At 35.3% G+C, this 21,045-nt stretch overlaps 1 protein-coding gene across 1 annotated transcript; it reads right to left on the reverse strand.

Annotated features, from left to right (window-relative positions):
* Window positions 1-4,728: 4,728 nt before the first annotated feature.
* Window positions 4,729-8,759, reverse strand: LOC149404570 (RING-H2 finger protein ATL22-like). Its single transcript, XM_089606955.1, has 2 exons — window positions 8,125-8,759; window positions 4,729-5,074 (listed from the first exon to the last, which is right to left on the reverse strand). Exons 1-2 carry the CDS (start codon window positions 8,744-8,746, stop codon window positions 4,887-4,889), a joined length of 810 nt encoding a protein of 269 aa, XP_089463081.1. The 5' UTR covers window positions 8,747-8,759; the 3' UTR covers window positions 4,729-4,886.
* Between the last annotated feature and the right edge of the window lie 12,286 nt (window positions 8,760-21,045).

Raw genomic sequence — 21,045 nt, forward strand, 5'->3', positions numbered from 1 at the left:
AAAAACCTAATGGAAAACCTTAATCGAGATAGTGGAAAGTAGAAAATTTATCTTAGCCAGCCACGTGTTTTTCAACTTAACGGCCTTGGTATGACGCAACTGAAACGTAATATTAAGTAGTTTTGCGCCGAAAAAATATTAGGTATATTAGTATGATTTTGGGAAAACATTAGGTTCTTCTGTCGCTATTAACTTGGGCTAAAATCTTAAAATGAAGGAACCGAATTCTTAGTTGCAACAAACTTTTGCTTAAAATCTTTTTTAAACTAGACTTAATACTACTTTAAAATGCCCATATTTGGTCTCTCACTCAGGCCCCCCGAGTTAGTCAAGCCGCCTATGCGCATAACGTCTCCTCGTCGGTGATAGCAGTCACCATCGTTCCATGTCACGTCCAAACCTCCATCGATCGATGTACCTCGTCTTTTCTTCTAATGCCGCCCAACAAAAGTCAAACTTGAAAGCAAGACAGCTGCACTTGCTGTTCCTCTTTTAAAAACTGAGGGCTAGATGATTACCAGCCTCAAGTGCGAAGAAAAACCACTGCTTGTTTCAACCTTATGGCAAAAGGCAACCTTGGACGATGAGACTCCTGTATTTATAGCTAGATTGGGGCTAAGCGATTCTCGCAACAAGAAGGAATAGACTACAGTGAGATCCACTCATTTATAGTCAAACACATGTTATTTAGAGCAATATTGTCTCCTATTGCTAATTTTTTTGGGAATTAGAACAGGTGAATGTCAATACTGCTTTTTCTATATGCAACAACCAAAAAGTTACTAAATTGGAGATAAACTAACAAGGCTTTGCTTGCTGCACAAGACCTGCTATGGACTTAAGCAGTTCCTTATGCAATGGTATCTCCAGTTTAATCAATTCATAATTGAACACATGTTTAATAGAAGTGAATATTATTGGTATGTATATTTCAAATGCTTAAATAAATGTACCTTGATCTATTTGTTTTTATATGCTAAATGACATGGTAATTGTGTGTGTCAGTATGAATTTAACGTATTCAAAGAGCAGCAGAGAAAGCGATTTCAAATTGTTAGTGATGATTGTCGTTTGGACTCTCATCACACTTTATTACTGTCGTATTTTACTCTACCTTTACTCTGCTTATGTACATGCCAAGCTGGCTTAGGTAATGTGCCACGCTGGCATATTATGTTACGTAATTGGGTCCTTAAATACCCAATGATGTGACTCGTGTACCTTTTGAGACATTCAATACAATTCTCATTTATTCTGATTCTCTCGTACAGATCTGAGAATCATCGTGGTATCAGAGCTGTGATTTTTTGTCTGATCCAGCTTCGACTACTCAGTCATGGCGTCGCACTCGTCTTCAGTCTCCAGCAAGTCCTCTACGATGTTTCAGAATGCTCCTACGTTTGCTGGGCATCTAAATCAGTTACCGATTCATCTTGATTGGCACAATTTCGTGCTATGCTGATCTCAAGTTCTTCCGACTGTCAGAGCTCACAGGTTTGATGGCATCCTGTTCGGCACTACTCTGACTCCAACTCAGTTCATTGAATCGTGAGATGAGTCTACTCAGACGGTGATTCGACTATCAAATCCACAATATGAAAACTGGTTGAGGTATGCCCAATTTCTCATGAGCTGGTTGTTTTCTTCCATAACGGAGTCTATGCTTGGACACGTCAACAAGTGTAGAAGCTCGGCAGAGGTCTGGTTCATGATCGACAGACTCAACTCCACGTCGTCCAAAGCCAAATCTCTACGGCTTCGTTTCGTACTACAGACAACAAAAAAATGCTCAATGTCGATTGATGAATATGTTCTCAAGATGAAGAGCATTGTCGATAACCACAATGCCTCAAGTCAGATCATCAGCGATGACGAGCTGATCCTGTATATCCTAGGCGGAGTTGGCTAGGAATATGAGTCAGTAGTTGTAAACTTGACCTCAAGGCATGATGATTTGACGTTGCAAGAGGTTCAATTCATGCTCTATTCTCAGGAGCTGAGGCTTGAAGCATTCAATTCCACACCAGACTCCAATCACCATGGTCTATCTGCTAATCTGTCAGCAAATGCGGCTTATCATCATCAGCCAAACAGAGGAGGATTCAATAGTGGCGGCAGATTTGGATCGTACCGTGGTGGATCTCAACGAGGAGGTCAGTCTCAAGGCCATGGTGTAGAGGTCAATTTGAAGGACGTGGAAGACCTCAATGCCAATTATGTGGTCGCCTTGGTCACATAACAAGCAAATGTTTCCACAAGTTTGATGTTCACTTTCCAGGACTTGATCCAAGCCAGAGTCAAGCTCAACCACAACCTCAAGCAAATCAGGTTCATATGGATGATCAGCAGCATTTTGAAGAGGCTTACTACACTCAAACAACAACACAAGCAGTTGATTACAGTAATGTGGCTGAACTCGAGCAAGTCACACAACCACAAGTCAACCTTGCAAGATACATCCATGGTGCGCCTGAGCCTGCCTGCTATCTGGATAGTAGTGCAACAAATCACGTCACCTCTCAGCTTGACAATTTGAGCATCGTGTCTAACTACAAAGGCAAAGCCAAATTGGCTGTAGGTAATGGCTCTCTCCTGACTATCTCTCATGTTGGTAACTCTATCCTTCATGTTCCTTCATCACATAGTCATCTCAAGATGAATAACATCCTTCGTGTCCCTAGTATCACTAAAAATTTTCTAAGCATCTCTCAGTTCACTCGTAAAAATCATGTTGTCATTGAATTCAATTGTGATGCTTGTCTTATCAAGGATAAAAGAGATGGACGTGTCCTAGTGAGTGGAGCTGTTAGAGATGGTATGTATCCCCTCTCCCTATCGTCTTTCAAGCCAATTCCAATTCAAGCCTCACCAAAGTCTAGCTCTCTCAAGCCTGTTGTTTGTACTGGTCACCTAGATGAGTCAAAATTGTTGTATAACCAGTCCTTACATAAGTGTTGTAGTTGTAACTATTGTAAACGTGTCAAATATGTCTCAAACGTGTCAAATATGTCAGCAAGTCCTTGTTCACACGTTCAATCAAAGATAGTCTTGTGTCCTGTAAACAATCTGAGATAGAGATCTGGCATAGACGTTTAGGCCATCCTTGCTCAACTGTTATCAGTCTTGTAATTCCTCTGTCAATAAATGAAATAAACAAAGTTCCAAAATGTACTTCTTGCATTCTTGGCAAAATGCATTCCTTTCCTTCTTCAGTTTCAAAAACCACAAAACTATTTGAGTTGTCCATTAGATCTATGGGGACCTGCACCACATGTGTCTAGAGATGGTTATAAGTATTATGTCTTGTTTATAGATGACTTCACTAAATATACCTGGATTTTTCCTCTCAAACTCAAGTCTGACTATGTCTGTGTTCCTTAAGTTCAATGCCTTTGTTGATAGACATTTCTCCGCCAAGATTCAAACTATACACACAGACTGGGGTGGCGAGTTCAGAGGTCTAAATATTCATCTAGAGACCCTAGGAATCAGACACATTCGATCATGTCCCTATATCCATCAACAAAATGGATCTGCAAAAAGAAAACATCAACATGTTGTTGAAATTGGCTTATCCCTCCTAGCACAATCAGCCTTGCCAAGTGAATTTTGGTAGGATGCATTCTTCATAGAAGCGACTATAATCAATGTCCTTCCCACCCCAACCCTACAAAACATGGCTGTCAGTGAAGCAGTTAAATAAGCCATTTGGTTAAAGGGTCTAGTGAATGAACTTGGTTTCACTCAGAAACAAGTAATAGTGCACTGTGACAGTCAGTCTGCCATTCACCTATCAAAGCATCAAGTGTTTCACGAGAGGTAAAAGCATATTGACATCAAGATGCACTTTGTGATAGACATTTCAACTCTGTGAAGTCAAGATAGAGAAGATCGGCACTGAAGATAACACATCTGACATGCTTACAAAATCAGAACCTTGACACAAGTTTGCACATTGTCTAGAACTGATACGGGTGAGGAAGAAGATAGAGGAGGGTGGTCCTTAGGGATCAGGAACAAGAAGACTAGGGTCACTAAATGAAGGTCTCACGACTAAGGTGGAGAATTAATCGAGATCAGTCTTAAATCTTCATCACAAGCTCTAGTGTGCATATCCTTAAATAACAAAACCGTTGGATCATATGGCCAGAGGTTGCTTCCTGCTCATCGACGCCTGGGATTGAAAGCAGGTTTTTTGAGTTGTTTTGACTTGTATATATAGAGGAGAATGAAAATAAGTCTGTAGTAACTTCATTCTACCTCAATTAGTTGGGAAACACTTGGGAAACACAATTTGAGAGAATTTTTGTCAGGACAAAACACAAAAAAGGGAAATAGTGAGAGAGAGGGAGAGAGTGTGTAAACAAACTTGATAGTGATCTTGATCTTCGTTGCTGGATGTAGGCACATTGCCGAACCAAGGTAAAATTATGTCTTATTATTTTTCCGCACTTGATTTGTCGGGTTTCATTGTGATTTTGGTTTGCTTGAAATTGAAGAAACCTAGGGTTTTGAAATTGAATTCCAAGCAAGAATCTCTACACAGATATATTAAGAAAAACGGGAACTCTATAGCTCATAATCTTGCCTCTGTGGATTTTGATTCTTCTTTTACTAATAGTTGGTTTGGTGAACCCCTTGATTGTATTCGATCTTCTTTGCTCAATAGAAGCCCATAAAACCAAACTTACTCTAAAAAATGTAGAATGAATAATAAACTTGATTAACTATTCGTACAAAATATTTATAGATGTCTTAGCAAAAAATACACACTAAAACTTTGAAGTTTTTAAATTATATACACATCTTTAGTTTTTCATAATGACAGAAGTAGTTCTAATTGTTGCTAATTTCATAAGAACATGAATGTTGTTAAAGTAGTCCTTTCAGCACAGATCATTTACTTGATCACCATTATTGGCTTCCTCAGTAGAACAAGATTTATAGTCTCCTAAATCATTGACTTGATCACCATTAAATTCCTCTCCATGAACTGACTTGTTGGCGTAATAGGTAGTCTTGATCGTCAACAGTGCTGTCGCCACGGCTAAAATAATGATACCAACGCCAAAGCCTACACACATGTAACCCAAGAAATTGTTAGTTTTCTGAATATAATAAGTTAGAAAATCTAGATTTTTTTTTTTTTCTCCTTTAGCTTCAAACATTTGACTTTTTTTACGTAGTCAACTCCAGAGTTCTTTCATCCATCTCATATTTTCTTTTATATATTAACTTTATTCTTAATTTCAAAGGTCCAATATGATTATATTAATTCAAACTGTCATACTAGAAATTAATTTCTATTTTTTGTTATATATTTTATGTATCTTCAAGATTATTGAACAACACACTGAATTTTGTCCGAGTTCATTGAATTCAAACAAAATAAAAAATTCTGAATTCCGATAGATTTTTAAACCTTAAATGTTTGTTGGACTCCGCTAGAGTTCAATGATATCGGATGGCTTCAATTAGCTTCAACTATCTTCCGTATAAGTAAAAATATTTGAGAATAAAATAATTTTTTTTTCAAAAATAAATTTTACATTTGTTTATTAATTTTTAGAGTGAAAGAGAGATAAAATGAGATAGATTAAAAAAATAAGATTAAAAAGATTGAGCGTAAAAATAAGGTTGAAAATAATAAAGAAAGATAATTGTTTGAAGTTATTTTGGTTCAAATTGTCAAAATAACATATTTATAAGTTTCTCTATACAAAGCCCTAGAATATGGTAGCAAATAACTTATATGGAAAATGGGAATTTAAAATACAAGAATAGAGCTTAAAATTGCACCATTCCCAAAAATACGGTGTTTCAATGTCTTTCAAATTTATTATTTTTCAAAATGTAAATAATTATTTTTCTTATAAATGAAATATACATAATAATAAAAAATCAAATAGAGCCGAAAACCATAAACAATAAAAAAAAAATATATGTAACATAAAAAACAATGGTTTACACATGAAAACCCTATGTTTGTGACAAATATTTAATCAAAGATGAGTTTCTTGTTTAATAAACAGTATATATGAAGTTTTAAGCATAGTTAATCGGTTAATGCACCGAAGGCTTAATGTTAATATAAATTTCAATTAAAAATAATCGTTCTTTTAATTTTTAACTGCTTAATTCTGGGTTAACCAAGAATAACCCATATTATATGACTTATTTAATTAAAATATAATTAAATATACTTTAATTATAAAGTTAAATCAAGTAATTCAATTTTATTTATAATAAAATTAAAGAAATATAAAGTAAAACTAAGCTTACTAATTTTAAAACTAAATTTAAATATTAGGTAAAATACATAAATAACTTGGTAATCTTGGTTTATTTTGGTTAACCTAATAAAAAAAAATCAGTTAAACGACTAAGCTTAAACATAAAATTTTTGTTCAAGATTAACATGAATTAATTGAAAAAACTCGTCTTTATCTATATGTACAAAGATATTATTACTTCGTAGCATATGGAAAATGATGTGAAGTGATAAAAATTATTACTTCATCTTTAATTAAATAAAAGTAATAATCACATTTCGTAGTAACAAAAGTTTTATTACTTCATCTTTAATATGATAAACTGAGGAGATTATTATTACTCTTTTGTTTTCTAATTGTGTAAATAGATACATCATATTGTTTCCAAAAAAGTAATATAGGCTTTGGCCGTGGTCACCTCAAGCTTGAAATTTCCAAACGTTTTCAGAGCAAGAAATAAAAAAAATTGCAAACGTTTCTCCCATGACTTGCTTGTCAATCAGTAGTCAAGAGTTGACTTCATTCATTTGTGTATGACTTGGGCCAATTTTAATACTAGCCAGCATAGGGAGAAGAGACTTGGAAAGTTACCCGGTTTTAAAGACTAAGTCCAACTTTTTCATTAAAAAAAAAAATGATCTTCGCATTACTTACTTTCATATAGTTATTTTTTTTTAATATATTTTCTTTATAGCCTTTATTATACGGCAAGCTTAGGCTCCTCAATTATTAAAAAAAAAAAAAAAAAAAGCTTAGGCGCTCCTCACATTAAAAAATATAAATCCTGTGCAATTTTCTCTCCAACCGTAGTTTTCACACGAAAAGCACTCTCCTATAGTAAGTAAGTTAACGTGTATGCATGGCCAATCTCAAAGACTGATAAATTATATTCCTTGCGTACAACTAACTCGAACAAACTTCCTTCAAAGCAACAAAAGAAAAAATTTATTCGGAATAAGCTACAATTTGGTAGACCTAAAATATATACGTAGCTTGTCCAAGAATATATTAATTCAAGTGTGCAGATTTTTCAACACGTATAGTACATATGTAGATTAATGAACAAAAACTATCTTCAAACTATTCATTCTTACAGCTTTTTAATCAATTTTTTTACAAACATAAAAAATATTTGTACTGAAAGCCAATATCAAAACAACTCAAAATCATTCAAATTCTAACAATCTTACTGTTTGGTCAAACAGTTTTTAGAAAAAATTTTAAAAACGATTTTAAAAATTGTACATGAGTCACAAAAGCTACGAATCTTAGCTTTTAGAAAAAGCGTTTTTGTATTTGATATAAAATTACTTTAATATCCTCACATGAGTATCCATAGCACTGTTAAATATTTATTTTAAGTCTATTTTAGTCTTTTTACTATAATATATTTATTTTACCAAACGCAAAATCAGCTTTTGTTACCAGCAACAACTGTTTTATAAACAGCTTACCAAACACCTGTCAGTTTAAAAAAAAAACAGTTTTTTCAAAAAACTGAATTTAAAAGCGTTTTTTTTTAAACAAAGCTATGCCAAACGATGCCAATATAAATTATGTAAGTGTTGTTTAGTATTGCATGGCTATGTTATAATATAACTAGCAAGTCTTTTTTTTTAGTTTGGACAAGTATGTTCTAAAAGTGAAAAATTTTATCAACAAAAAAAAATAAATTCGTATTTTATTTTATATAAAAAATAAATAAATAAAAGGCTATAACACAGAACGAATATTATTTTGGTCAAAAGGATCAGAAGTAATGTACCATGGATTATTTTGCACTAGAAAACAATAATACCGGAATTGAGCGGAAGAAGACGAAAATTAGATGAAGCAAAGTCACCGTGCGTACCTTGAAGAAGCCCAGCTGTAACGAAGCCACCAACTCCACGACGCAAAACAGAACTTTTGTCGTCCCAAGTCAACCCCAAACCAAAACTATCGTCGTCCAAATAAGGACTGTACCCGAACGGAATCCCAACGGTCTTGATTGCCTCGCAAGAAACCGGCACTTCTGTATGAGGCTCCACAGTGTAAACATGGCGTCCGTGGCCACTGAGGCACGGAATCTCGTCGTGTGAGGTCAGCTCCGCCGAACAGTTGAGATAAGTATAGCTCTTGAGGCGGTAATAGTAGCGGAACGGAGTGAGCGAGAGATCGAGGTCGAGAAACACTCGGTGGACGCACCGTTTGGGGTCGGTTAGGTCGATCTTTCGAGCATCATAAGAGACCGATTTCACGGCCAGATCTCCATCGTGAGACGGGAAGCGAATCACGATCGAGCCGGTTTCTTCCGCGCAGCGAAGCTCGAAACCCGGGTTGGTTTCGGGGCCGCCGCGGAGGGTGTTTTGGTAAAAAGGGAACCGGGTTTGTGGGCCGTGGTCAGAGCACTTTGGGAAGGCTTTGGCGTATTGGATGGTTGAAGTGAATGAGATGATGAGAATGGTGATTGTGAAGGTCAAGTGGTTAGTCATTGTTGGAGGAATAATGCCTGGATTGGAAACTGTCCTTCATATATAGACTATAGAGAAAATTGGAGTATAATAATTATGATTATTATATTTTAAAAAAAGACTTGGACACGTGGTTAGCTCAACTAGCACGCCAAGATGGACACTAGGGCCCAATCAAGACGGCTGAATCGGCCTCCAAAAGGCTGAAGTCTTCTTCTATGCTAAGTTACGGACCAGTTCAAAGTGATACTCGAGGTTGTTTGGCATGACATGAATGAGTAGTTATTATTAAAATAAATTTGTTGAATGATTTTATGTGCTTTTTATAATATAAAAAAAGTAAGAGTCATTCAAGTAATTATATATCGGATAAATTACATAAATGCCCCTGAACTTTTGACCACACTACAACAAATACGACAATTATCGACGATTTTTTTCGTCGGTAATAACCCTATAATCGTCGCTAAATCTACTTAGCGACGATTATTATCGTCGCTAAATGTCCGTGCCTAAATATATTTAGCGACGATTTATTCGTCGCTAAATATTTACCGACGATATTAGCGACGATAATGTCGTGACGAGAAGTTTTTTTCCATTTTGAAACAGGTAATTAGCGACGACTTTGTCGTCGCTAATTCACGCGCGAAAATTTTCCGCGTGAATTAGCGACGACAAAGTCGTCGCTAATTACTTCTGTGTAATAGTAATTAGCGACGACTTTGTCGTCGCTAATTATTATTCTTATTTTTTTTTCGTCGTTAATTATTTATTTTTTATGGTTTTTTGTTTATGAAATTCTAAAATGAAATTCTAAAATGAAAAATCAAATAAAAACTAAATTATATTATCCAAATCAAGAAATATATAAAATCCGGTTACGTACGTTTTCGGTTATCGAGAACTATGTAAATAATAATATACTATACACAAAATATCTAATAAAACACTTGTCGCGACGTTTGCTTTGTCGTCCCGCCGCTCGTTTCCCCCCTCCTCGACGTGAAACGCTCTTTTGCTGGCGCTGAAGTTCTGCAGGCTGCGGCGTCGGAGTAGACTGACTTGGTCCGCCGGGTGTCGTCTGCTGGCTGGCGTCGGGAGTCCTCTGCTGGCCACTCGTTGGAGTGTGGACGCCGGGCGTCGGAGTGTGGACGCCGGCCGTCGGAGTCTGCTGGCTGTGGGATGACGGAGCCTGCTGCGAACTCTGCGAAAATTGGGACATGAACGAGCTAAGGTTGAGGCCGGGCACCTGACTCTGTATTGTCTCGGCGAACGCGGCGAGGGTCGATGTCAACACCTCCTGCGAGATATATCCTGGTTGCGACGTCCCAGCCTCCGAACCGTAGACTTCGGCGACTTCAGCCGCCATCCGTGCTCCCTGTGGCACCAAACGTCCGACGCCGGTCAAGTGATCAGTCCGCGAACCCATAATATCGCGGATCGCCTGCTGCTCTAGGACGGAAATATCAACGTCTGTTCCTTGGTGCTCAGCCTCCGCTCGCAACGTGTTGAACCTAGCGATCAGTCGATCCTGATATAATTAAGTAGTTAGTTTATATTAATCGAAAAATAAGAAAAATAAATGTAAACTTACATAACGTGCGGAGGCTTCAGGAGTCAGCCATTCGGACTTGTCGGACTAATGTTGGCGCTTGTAGTTCGCAAACAAGCTCTCGAAAGCGCCTGTCTCGGCGCTCTTCTGCATGTAAACAAAACTTCAAGTGTTAGATAATTTTAACGATTTGATGTATCATATAAACGTAAAACTTACGTTCTTCATGCGGTGGGTCGAGAACCCAATCGTCCCCTTTCGAGTCTTCGTCTTCTTCTTCGCGCTATTCGCCTTGTTCTTCGCTTGTATGGCCTGTAATATAAGTAAACGTACACGTAAATAAAAAATCGTTTAATAAAAGGGTAAACACATATTTAACGTAAATGATTTGATTACCTTAAACTCATCGCTCGTATATCGTTGTATCAGCGTCTCCCATTCGGTGTCGAGCTTAACGGTCCTCAGTTTCAGCGACCGCGCCACCTGTACGCTGCTCTTGCAGTCGATGTCGAACCATGACCGCAAGGTATGCTTCCAATCGCGAAGACGAGTCTTCGCGTCTCGAATGATTGCCGCATCGACAATCGCCTTCTTCTTCCCGGTTGCATCACCATCGACTCGAATGTCGTACTTGTCTCGAATCGCTGCTCGGATCTCGGCCTCCTTCGCCGGTCCCACGTTCGCATTCGTCCACCTTGGGACCGTAGGCGAGATCTTGTCTCGGACGACCAACCCGAGCGTGTTCGCGAACGTCGCGAGATCCGGATCCATCTCGCGCTCTGGCTGCAAGAACGACTGAAACTCCTCGTTATAAACAACGACTTCCTTCACCCCGGGGCGCCGTGCACGCTCAGATCAAAGCCCGACCGTCGGCCCACGCACGGCCGGTTCGATATCCTCGTCTTCTTCTTCGACGCCATCACGTACGGGCGCCGACTGGCAATAATTCGGGAGACGGGCTAAGAAGTCATCCCCGCCTCCGCTGCCTCCAGCTCCTGTAGCCGCAGCCATCTGAAATTCAAAACAAAATTCACGATGCTACTGATATTTCGGCAGAACCTCCCCTATAAACTTAACAACCCGGCATCAAGCCTTTAACTTTAAAACCTGCATAGAAACATCCTAAAACTAACAATAAATCCAACCTCAGTGGTTCGATTATTAAAATTCATAATCCATCACATTTTTAATCATTTCTAACAACAATTAAATACAATTCCATTTAATTTTACATGTTTTTACATAATTTTACCAAATATAAATATTTATAACTAATATTAAAATTTATAACTAATTTAACAAAACTAATTTCAATATATATATATATATATATATATATATATATATATATATATATATATAGAGTTATAAGTTGTACAAAATGAAATTTCAATAAAAATACATTATGTAAATTTTTATAACTATCGTAAATAAGACTTTGTAGCTAAATAACCAATTATCCTAACATTAATATCGTAATTATCCTCACTTAAATGAGAGAAGTACGGGAAGGCAATATAGTTTTTTTATTAGTAGATTATTAAATCGAAATGAAATGAATATTATGTTGAAAGGATATCAAATCTTTCTTAATTTATTAGTAGATTATTATGTTGAAAGTTGTCATATAATCGAAATGAACCGCTCTAAGTCTAATAATTTCATATAGAGTATAATAAAAATATAAATTATGTAAATATAACTAATTAATACTAATTTCAATATTTATAAAATTTATAACAAATATATAATTCATTTATAATTTATAAAATTTATAACAAATATATAATTCTAAATATATAAATTATGTAAATATAACTAATTAAAATAAATTTATAACTAATATATAACTAAAGTTATATATATATATATTAATTCTATAAATAATTAATATATATATATATATATATATATATATATTTATATATATATAAAGTTATAAAAAAAAAAAACTTACCGATGTCTGTGGGGAGCGGGGAAGACGGCGGGGAAGCGGGGAGCGTGCGGGAAGGCGTCGGCGGGGAAGCAGCTACGGCGTCGGCGGCGGAGCGGTGGAGTAGTGGCGGAGCGGCGGAGGAGCTGCAACGGGAGAGAGAGACTTACCGGGGAGGTAGAGATCGGCGTCGACTGCGTTGGCGGCACACGGCGGAGGAGGCGCACGGCGGAGGAGAGGAGAAACCAGAGAAAAATGGGGATTTTAGGGTTTGGGAGCGAATGAGGGAACTAGGTTGCGATCTGGTATTTAAAGACATTTAGCGACGATAAAATCGTCGCTAATTGATTTCAAATCGTCGCTAAATGAACTTAATTGAACCAGGCATTTAGCGACGATCTATTCGTCGCTAATAGTAAATTTCACACCTTTAGCGACGACCAAATCGTCGCTAAATCATTTCGTTTTAATTAAATGGGAGGGATTTTTCCCTCTTTAAAATTCGTCAAAATTCGAAAACATTTAGCGACGATTATTTCGTCGCTAAATGTATAGCGACGATAAAAAAATATTTAGCGACGATAAAATCGTCGCTAATTATTTCCCCGCGAACTTAGTGACGACAAAAAAGAATTAGCGACGATAAAGTCGTCGCTAATTATCTTTGCCGCCAAACTTTAACATTTTTCGCCCCAAAAAATTAGCGACGATAATATCGTCGCTAAAAGGGTGATTAGCGACGATTTATTAGCGACGATAAAGTCGTCGCTAATAGTTTCGTCGCTAAATGTGGTATTTCTGGTAGTGCCATTTAACAATGTGATCCTTATTTTTATTTTTCTTATAATGTCACCCTTGAACTTTGACAATCTTACAAACTTAGTCCTTCCGTCTATTTTTCTCAACAATCCATCCATTTTTGCTCATGTGATTGGCATGTGACTATTTAAACAGGGACAAAATTGTAAAATAACAAAAAAATATTGATTTTTTAATTATTTAATATTATTAAAAATTATTATTTATTATATAAAAAAAATAATTACGTAAAATATGAATTTTTAATAAAAATGAATTGTAAAAATGAATTATTATTTATTATTAATTTTCTATTATCGTGAAAAAAAAGTATTAAAAAAAGACAACAAACAAAATGAAAAATGAAATTTTTTAATTTTAATTTATTAATTTTAAATATAAAATAATTAAATAAAGGATATACAGGTAATTTTAAATATTCAAGTTATTACACAAGTTAAAATAGACGGAATATAAAAAAAATTTGACGGAAGGACTAAGTTTGTAAGAATATGAAAGTTTAAGGGCGACGCTGTAAGAAAAATAAAAGTAGGGACCACGTTGTTAAATGGTCAAAAGTTCAGGGGGCATTTATGTAATTTATCCTTACATATTTATTAAAGGGCATTGTAGCGAAATAAACAAAATGAAACTATGAAATTTGTTATTAGCCTATGTTTCACAACTTTTAGGTAAATAGCCAACATGATTATGTGGCAATAATTAAGATCTTATTTACCCTTATTTATTAATAAATTCGTCATTTTCTCTCTCTTATTTTTTTCCTACACTTTTTTACATAAAAACTTCAAAAAAACCATATCTATCTGATATGAACTCGAAATTGAGTGATTTCAAATCCTACTGATTCGTGACGCCGAGATCTTCAAAAATAGATCCATTGTGTTTGATGAAAAATAATGTTTAATACCATAGATGTAGAAAAATCTACCTTAAATATGGAAATAACGGAAATTTTTTGAAATTATAAAAAAATTGAAATGTAAATATGATGCATTAAACATAATTTTTCATCAAACACATTGGGTCTATTTTTGAAGATCTCGACGCCACGAATTTGTAGGATTTGAAATCACTCAATTTCGAGTTCGTATGAGAAAAATAAGAATTTTTGAAGTTTTGATTAAAAAAAAATTATTTGAAAAAAAATAAGAGAGAGAAAGTGACGAATTTATTAATAAATTAGGGCAAATCAGACCTTAATTATTGCCACATAAGTCATTTGGCTATATCCCTAAAAATTGTCAAACATAGGCTAAATTCAAAATCACATGTTTAAAGTGTCCTAGTTACTTACAAATCTCTTTATTAAACTCATTTATAATGTCCACCGTTTTTAAATATATTAATTTATTATATATTTGTTCGTATGAATATAAATGAATTATATGTAAATATTCAATTTTAATTTAAGATAAAGAACTCTATATTCTAATAATTTTATTATTAACCGTAGCTAAATAAAATATTCAATGAAGAACTTATATATATATATATATATATATATATATATATATTAGATCTCTAAAAGTATAATTTAGAGGATTTTACGATTTTTATGACATATTAATTGAGTTTTTATCAATGATAATTTATGTTATTATATTTCTAACTTACGAGGAAACAAGAAAATTATGTATGTTTATATTTTTCTTGAAAATAATGATATTGATAAGATGTTTAAGAATTGTGAATGTGAATACATTTAATACCGTTTAAATGGTTGTTACCGGACGTGAATTATTTTATTTCCCGTTTGAATTGCCATTTTCATAAAATTCTTGAACATTTATTTAAAATGTCAATTTGAATGATCAGTTCAATTGTCACTTTAAATGAAGACAGTTTGAATGAAATAGTCAGTTTGATTGTTGCGCGAAACAGATCCTATATTGTAATTTTATAAGCTATGTTTCTCTAGTGCGTATCGATATTAGGCAGGGGCGGACCCACGTACGTGTCAGTTGGGGCATTGCCCCTTATGTTTAATATTAAAAATAAGAGTTATTCAAAATACAATATCGTTTTTTCAAGAAAAGATCATTCGGCACATTGAATTTATTTCTTTATTTACAACTTCTGTTTACAATTACCAAGAGTATGTTATTGTACAAATTAAGGAGCCCACGCATATTTCATTTAAGGGTTATTAGGTAAATAACCACATATACAGTTTAACATTGCTAAATAGCCAACGTTTCGTAAATTTTAAGTAAATAACTACTTTAATATATTTACAGACATAAATCTTAGGTAAATAGTTACTTCCATTTATTAGGCCACATCATCTTTATGGCGATTTACCTAAGATTTACGAAACGTTGACTATATAGTAATTCCAAACGTTTTAATTGACTATTTATCTAATTTTTTTGTACATTTCATCATTTTTACCTTGGAAACTAGTCTCACACAATTGCTACGAGCTCTTATCCACCGTAATTCCCTATTTCTAAATTATTTATAGTCTATTACATCCTCCAATGACATATTATCATTGAACTTTTCTCTTTTTTCTTTAAGTGCTCTTGGTTTTTAATTCTACACATAAATACAATTAAAAAAAAAGATTTAACAATTTTTTATTCATACAACTCATAAATAAGTTTTAGATCTTTTTATATGTCATTTGAAAATGGTTTTGTCTTTTACTTTTTCCCATAAATATTTTCTTACAATTGTTTTAGTGGATGTACATAGTCGAATGTTTCAGGTGCTAACATTAAGTTTTGAAGGTTTACTGGAGTATATTCATAATTCATTATATTAATTCTAAATAAAATAGTTACACTAGACCTGACATCTGTTTCCCCGTTGGCGTAGTTAGCCGTTTCCAATCCAACCCTGGACCCGAGCACTGGATTGCTGTTAAGCATGTTCTTAAGTACCTTCGAAGAACTAGGAACTTGATGCTTACATACTCAGGTACTGACCTGACTATGATGGGATATACCGACTCCAATTTTCAAGCGGATAAGGATTCCAGGAAATCCACTTCGGGATCTGTGTTCATCCTTAATGGTGGAGCTGTTGTGTGGAGGAGTATTAAGCAATCTTGCATTGCTGACTCCACAATGGAAGCAGAATATGTGGCTGCTTGTGAAGCATCCAAAGAGGCTGTATGGCTTAGAAAATTCATTAAGTATTTGGAAATTGTTCCAAACGTCGACGAGGCCATGACCCTTTATTGTGATAATAGTGGGGCTGTCGCTAACTCAAAGGAACCTCGAAGCCATAAGCGCTCTAAGCATATTGAGAGGAAATACGATTTGATTCGAGAGATCGTGCAACGCGGAGACGTGGAAGTGAAGAAGATCTCAACGGTGGACAACCTAGAAGATCCATTCACAAAGGCCCTAGAGAACAAGGTCTTCGACCAACATCGAGATAGATTAGGCATGAAGGACTACACACATCTTCTTTGAGTCAAGTGGGAGTTTGTTGTCAATGGTGCCCACAAGAAGAGTTGTAATCATATATTCTACATTTGATGTAATAAAGTCTCATGAAGACTCTTGCTTGTAATTGCTTATTCATTAATAAAAAGTTGAAACGTTCATTCATTCTTCCTTGTCTGTTTGAAGCTTTATGATAAAACATTAGTCTTTAGTCCATAAACAAACTAAAAAACTTACGAAGAGACAAATATAGATTTGCATGAACAAACTCTTCGTAGTTTGCTTAAAACGATATATTCGCAATCTAAGGGTCAAAGGACTATTGACCTCAGTATGATTGTTAGAAGAATCTATGATGTCTGGTTATGAGGCATTGAGAGTTGGAGACTCTATAGTTCTTCTAGGTATCTTCCGAAGATACTGAATTGACCAGTGCACTTCTAGAGACAAAATAAGAACAAACCATTTAACCTCTTATGTCTCGAAGTCACTACGTATGAATTGCATCGTGCTTACCTTAATCCTGAAATGAGACATGCCATTTCACACCTTACGTATTCTGATTTGAGAAAGTCAGAGTTCGGACTTACTATGTGATTCCGAACAAGGCCTATTGGTGAAATACTAAGTTGTGAGAATGTCATGAGTAACTTTGTGAAGATCTAATAGATATGGAATTCATGTACAAGATTGCTGAAATGCAATGTATATCACCTCATGCTTTGTTCCTTGGAGTGTGAATAAATGAACTGGCCAGTGTCCAAATTGAGTCTCGACTCTTTTGGATGAAACAATGTGACTTGTTAGCTCCTCGTCAATACATTGTTTCTAACTTATTCACAAGCGACAAAGGAGTTGAGGGAATAACAGGTAGAAGGGTAAAATGGTAATTTTGTAAATCCCGACTAGCTGATGATATTCATGAAGGGTAAACACTGATAATATTCTGTGGATCCACTCATCATAATTTGGTTGAATTCTTGAGTAGAAAATAAATTCATTTGAACCGAGAGATTTTCAGTGTTAACTCTTTAGTGGAGTCAGTTGACATTAAGCTAAACTTTGAAAAGGTTTGTGAACTTTTGAGTCCAAGTATTTAGCACAAGCTTTGTTCATTTGGATCCATGAGGTCACTGTCACGAATCACATCGAGTAGGAATAGTTAAACACGAAGCTAAGTCAAAACAAGAACGAAAATTGTCAAGAAGGTATTTTTGTCTTTTGAGACACAGGATGAAATGAATGTCAATAAATTTTTTGACATGGTCATTTGATGACATGCATCACTCGGCCAAAATTAGATTTATTGGGCCTTGTGGATTAATTTCAATTCATAGGAATTTTATTGAAAATTCTTAATGTTCCTTTTTTTTTTATGTTGTCATGAATAAATGGAAAAGCTTCTAGAAGCCTTTTCTAGACAATATGGGCGCCCAACATACCCAAAGAAAGAGAGAATATTTTGTGCATAAATGTATCATGATACTTGCCAAAAGAAAAGGAGGAAACAAATTTCCCACACATGCTTGAAGGGAATCGGCCAAGTAGAGTCAGGGCAAGGCAATGAACAAAAAAGGAAACAAATCCAAGCCTTCTAGAAGGCAGCCTTGGCCGAGTGAATCAAAGGGGAAATGGGAAATATTTGCTCATGAATAGGTGATATTCTATAGAAGAGGAAACTACCTTATTGAAGGTGAGACCTCTCCTATAAATAGGAGCCCCATTCTTCACATTTCATTCATCCAAGTTTAAGAGATTGAGAGACTCTCTCTCTAGACCTTGTGGCCGATTTCCCCTCTCTCTCTCTCTAGTTATTTTTCGTTTTTGTTTTGGCACCTAGGTCCTCATTTGACCTAGTGGTTTTAGCTCTTCAACTCCGAGACTTGTTCTCGACTCGTCGTGTTTAAAAGTGCCCACTCACTAATTCCTTATTTCTCGAGTGATTCATGTGATAGAAACTTTCGTGGTTGCTCGAGTTGGCGAGGAAAGAAGAGAGACGTGCTGCGAGGGGAGACGAACGTTGCAACTTTCCAAAAGCTTCTCAACGTTCAAGCTTCTAAAAAGATTAGTAATCTTTTATGCTCATAATGGCTTTTATTTACATGTTCTTGCTCTTTGTCTAGGTTAGTAAAATCGTTTTACTTGTTAAAAGAAAATTTTTAAAACTCCGCCGCTTACTGAAGCGTTAAACTTTTTCTTAAACCCTAGATCAATTTCAACATGGAATTCATGTTCAAAATTGCTGAAATGCAATGTATATCACCTCATGCTTTGTTCCTTGGAATGTGAATAAATGAACTGGCCAGTGTCCAAATTGAGTCATGACTCCTTTGGATGAATCAATGTGACTTGTTAGCTCCTCGTCAATACATTGTTTCTAACTTATTCACAAGCGACAAAGGAGTTGAGGAAATAACATCTAGAAGGGTAAAATGGTAATTTTGTAAATCCCATCTAGCTGATGATATTCATGAAGGGTAAACATAGATAGTATTCAGTGGATCCACTCATCACAATTAAGTTGAATTCTTGAGTAGAAAGTAAATTCATTTGAACCGAGAGATTCTCAGTGTCAACTCTTTAATGGAGTCAATTGGCATTATGCTAAACTTGGAAAGGGTTTGTGAACTTTCGAGTCCAAGTATTTGTTGTCAATGGTGCCCACAAGAAGAGTTGTAGTCTTTACTTATGTACATTTGATGTAATAAAGTCTCACGAAGACTCTTGCTTGTAATTGCTTATTTATTAATAAAAGTTGAAATGTTCATTCATTCTTCATTGTCTGAAGCTTTATGATAAAACCTTAGTCTTTAGTCCATAAAAAAACCTAACAACATATGAAGAGACAAATGAGGAGTTGCATGAATAGAGTCTTCAGGGTGTTCTTAAAACAATATATTGGCAATCTAAGGATCAAAGGGCTATTGATCCCTGTATGATTGTTAGGAGAATCTGTGATGTCTGGTTATGGGACTTTGAGAGTTCGAGACTCTATAGTACTTCTAGGTTTCTTCTGAAGGTACTTAAATGACCAGTGCACTTCTAGAGACAGAATAATAACAAACCATTTAAACTCTTATTTCTCGAAGTCACTACGTATGAATTGCGTCATGCTTACCTCAATCCTGAAATGAGACATGTCATTTCATAGCTTACGTATTCTCATTTGAGAAAGTTAGAGTTCTAGTTTCACTATGTGATATAAACAAGACCTATTGGTGACGTACTAAGTTATGAAGATGTAATGAACAACTTTGTGAAGATCTCATAGATATGGAATTCATGTACAAGATTGCTGAAATGCAATGTATATCACCTCATGCTTTGTTCCTTGGAATGTGAATAAATGAACTGGCCAGTGTCCAAATTGAGTCGTGACTCTTTTGTATGAATCAATGTGACTTGTTAGCTCCTCGTCAATACATTGTTTATCACTTATTCACAAGCGACAAAGGAGTTGAGGAAATAACATCTAGAAGGGTAAAATGGTAATTTTGTAAATCTCATCTAGCTGATGATATTCATGAAGGGTAAACATAGATAATATTCAGTGGATCCATTCATCACAATTAAGTTGAATTCTTGAGTAGAAAATAAATTCATTTGAACCGAGAGATTCTCAATGTCAACTATTTAGTGGATTCAGTTGGCATTATGCTAAACTTGGAAAGGGTTTGTGAACTTTCGAGTCCAAGTATTAGTTGTCAATGGTGCCCACAAGAAGAGTTGTGGTCTTTACTTACGTACATTTGACGTAATAAAGTCTCACGAAGACTCTTGCTTCTAATTGCTTATTTATTAATAAAAGTTGGAACGTTCATTCATTTGTCCTTGTCTGAAGCTTTATGATAAACCCATAGTCTTTAGTCCATAAAAACACCTAACAACATATGTAGAGACAAATGTAGATTTGCATGAACAAGCTCTTCATCGTTTGCTTAAAACAATATATTCGCAATCTAAGGATCAAAGGAATATTGATATCAGTTCGATTGTTAGGAGAATATATGATGTCTGGTTATGAGACATTGAGAGTTGGAGACTCTATAGTTCTTCTAGGTATCTTCGGAAGGTACTGAATTTACTAGTGCACTTCTAGAGATAAGATAAGAACAAACCATTTAACCTCTTATGTCTCGAAGTCACTACGTATGAATTGCATCATCCTTACCTGAATCCTGAAATGAGACATGTCATTTCATAGCTTACGTATTTTCATTTGAGAAAGTCAGAGTTCGGATTCACTATGTGATTCTTAACATGACCTATTGGTGAAGTGTTAAATGATGAAGATGTTATGAGTTACTTTGTGAAGATCTCATAGATATGGAATTCAAGTACAAGATTGCTGAAATGCAATGTATAGCACCTCATGCTTTGTTCCTTGGAGTGTGAATAAATGAACTGGCCAGTGTCCAAATTGAGTCATGACTCTTTTGGATGAAACAATGTGACTTGTTAGCTCCTCGTCAATACATTGTTTCTGACTTATTCACAAGAGACAAATGAGTTGAGGAAATAACACTAATTCGTGAAGGGTAAACATAGATAATATTCAGTGGATCAACTCATCACAATTTAGTTGAATTCTTGAGTAGAAAATATCCGAAATAAT

The sequence above is a fragment of the Urtica dioica genome, chromosome 2 (assembly GCF_054948205.1).
Source record: "Urtica dioica subsp. dioica isolate 48M chromosome 2, U.dioica_male_clone48M_v1_H2, whole genome shotgun sequence".
Classification (NCBI taxonomy): Eukaryota; Viridiplantae; Streptophyta; class Magnoliopsida; order Rosales; family Urticaceae; genus Urtica; species Urtica dioica.

What these genes read in the sequence shown, in the direction of transcription:
- LOC149404570 (XM_089606955.1), bottom strand. Translation starts at nt 8,746, where the DNA reads ATGACTAACCACTTGACCTTCACAATCACCATTCTCATCATCTCATTC. An exon ending in TACAGCTGGGCTTCTTCAAG is followed by an intron (nt 5,075 to 8,124) that starts GTACGCACGGTG and finishes ACATGTGTGTAG; the next exon opens with GCTTTGGCGTTGGTATCATT.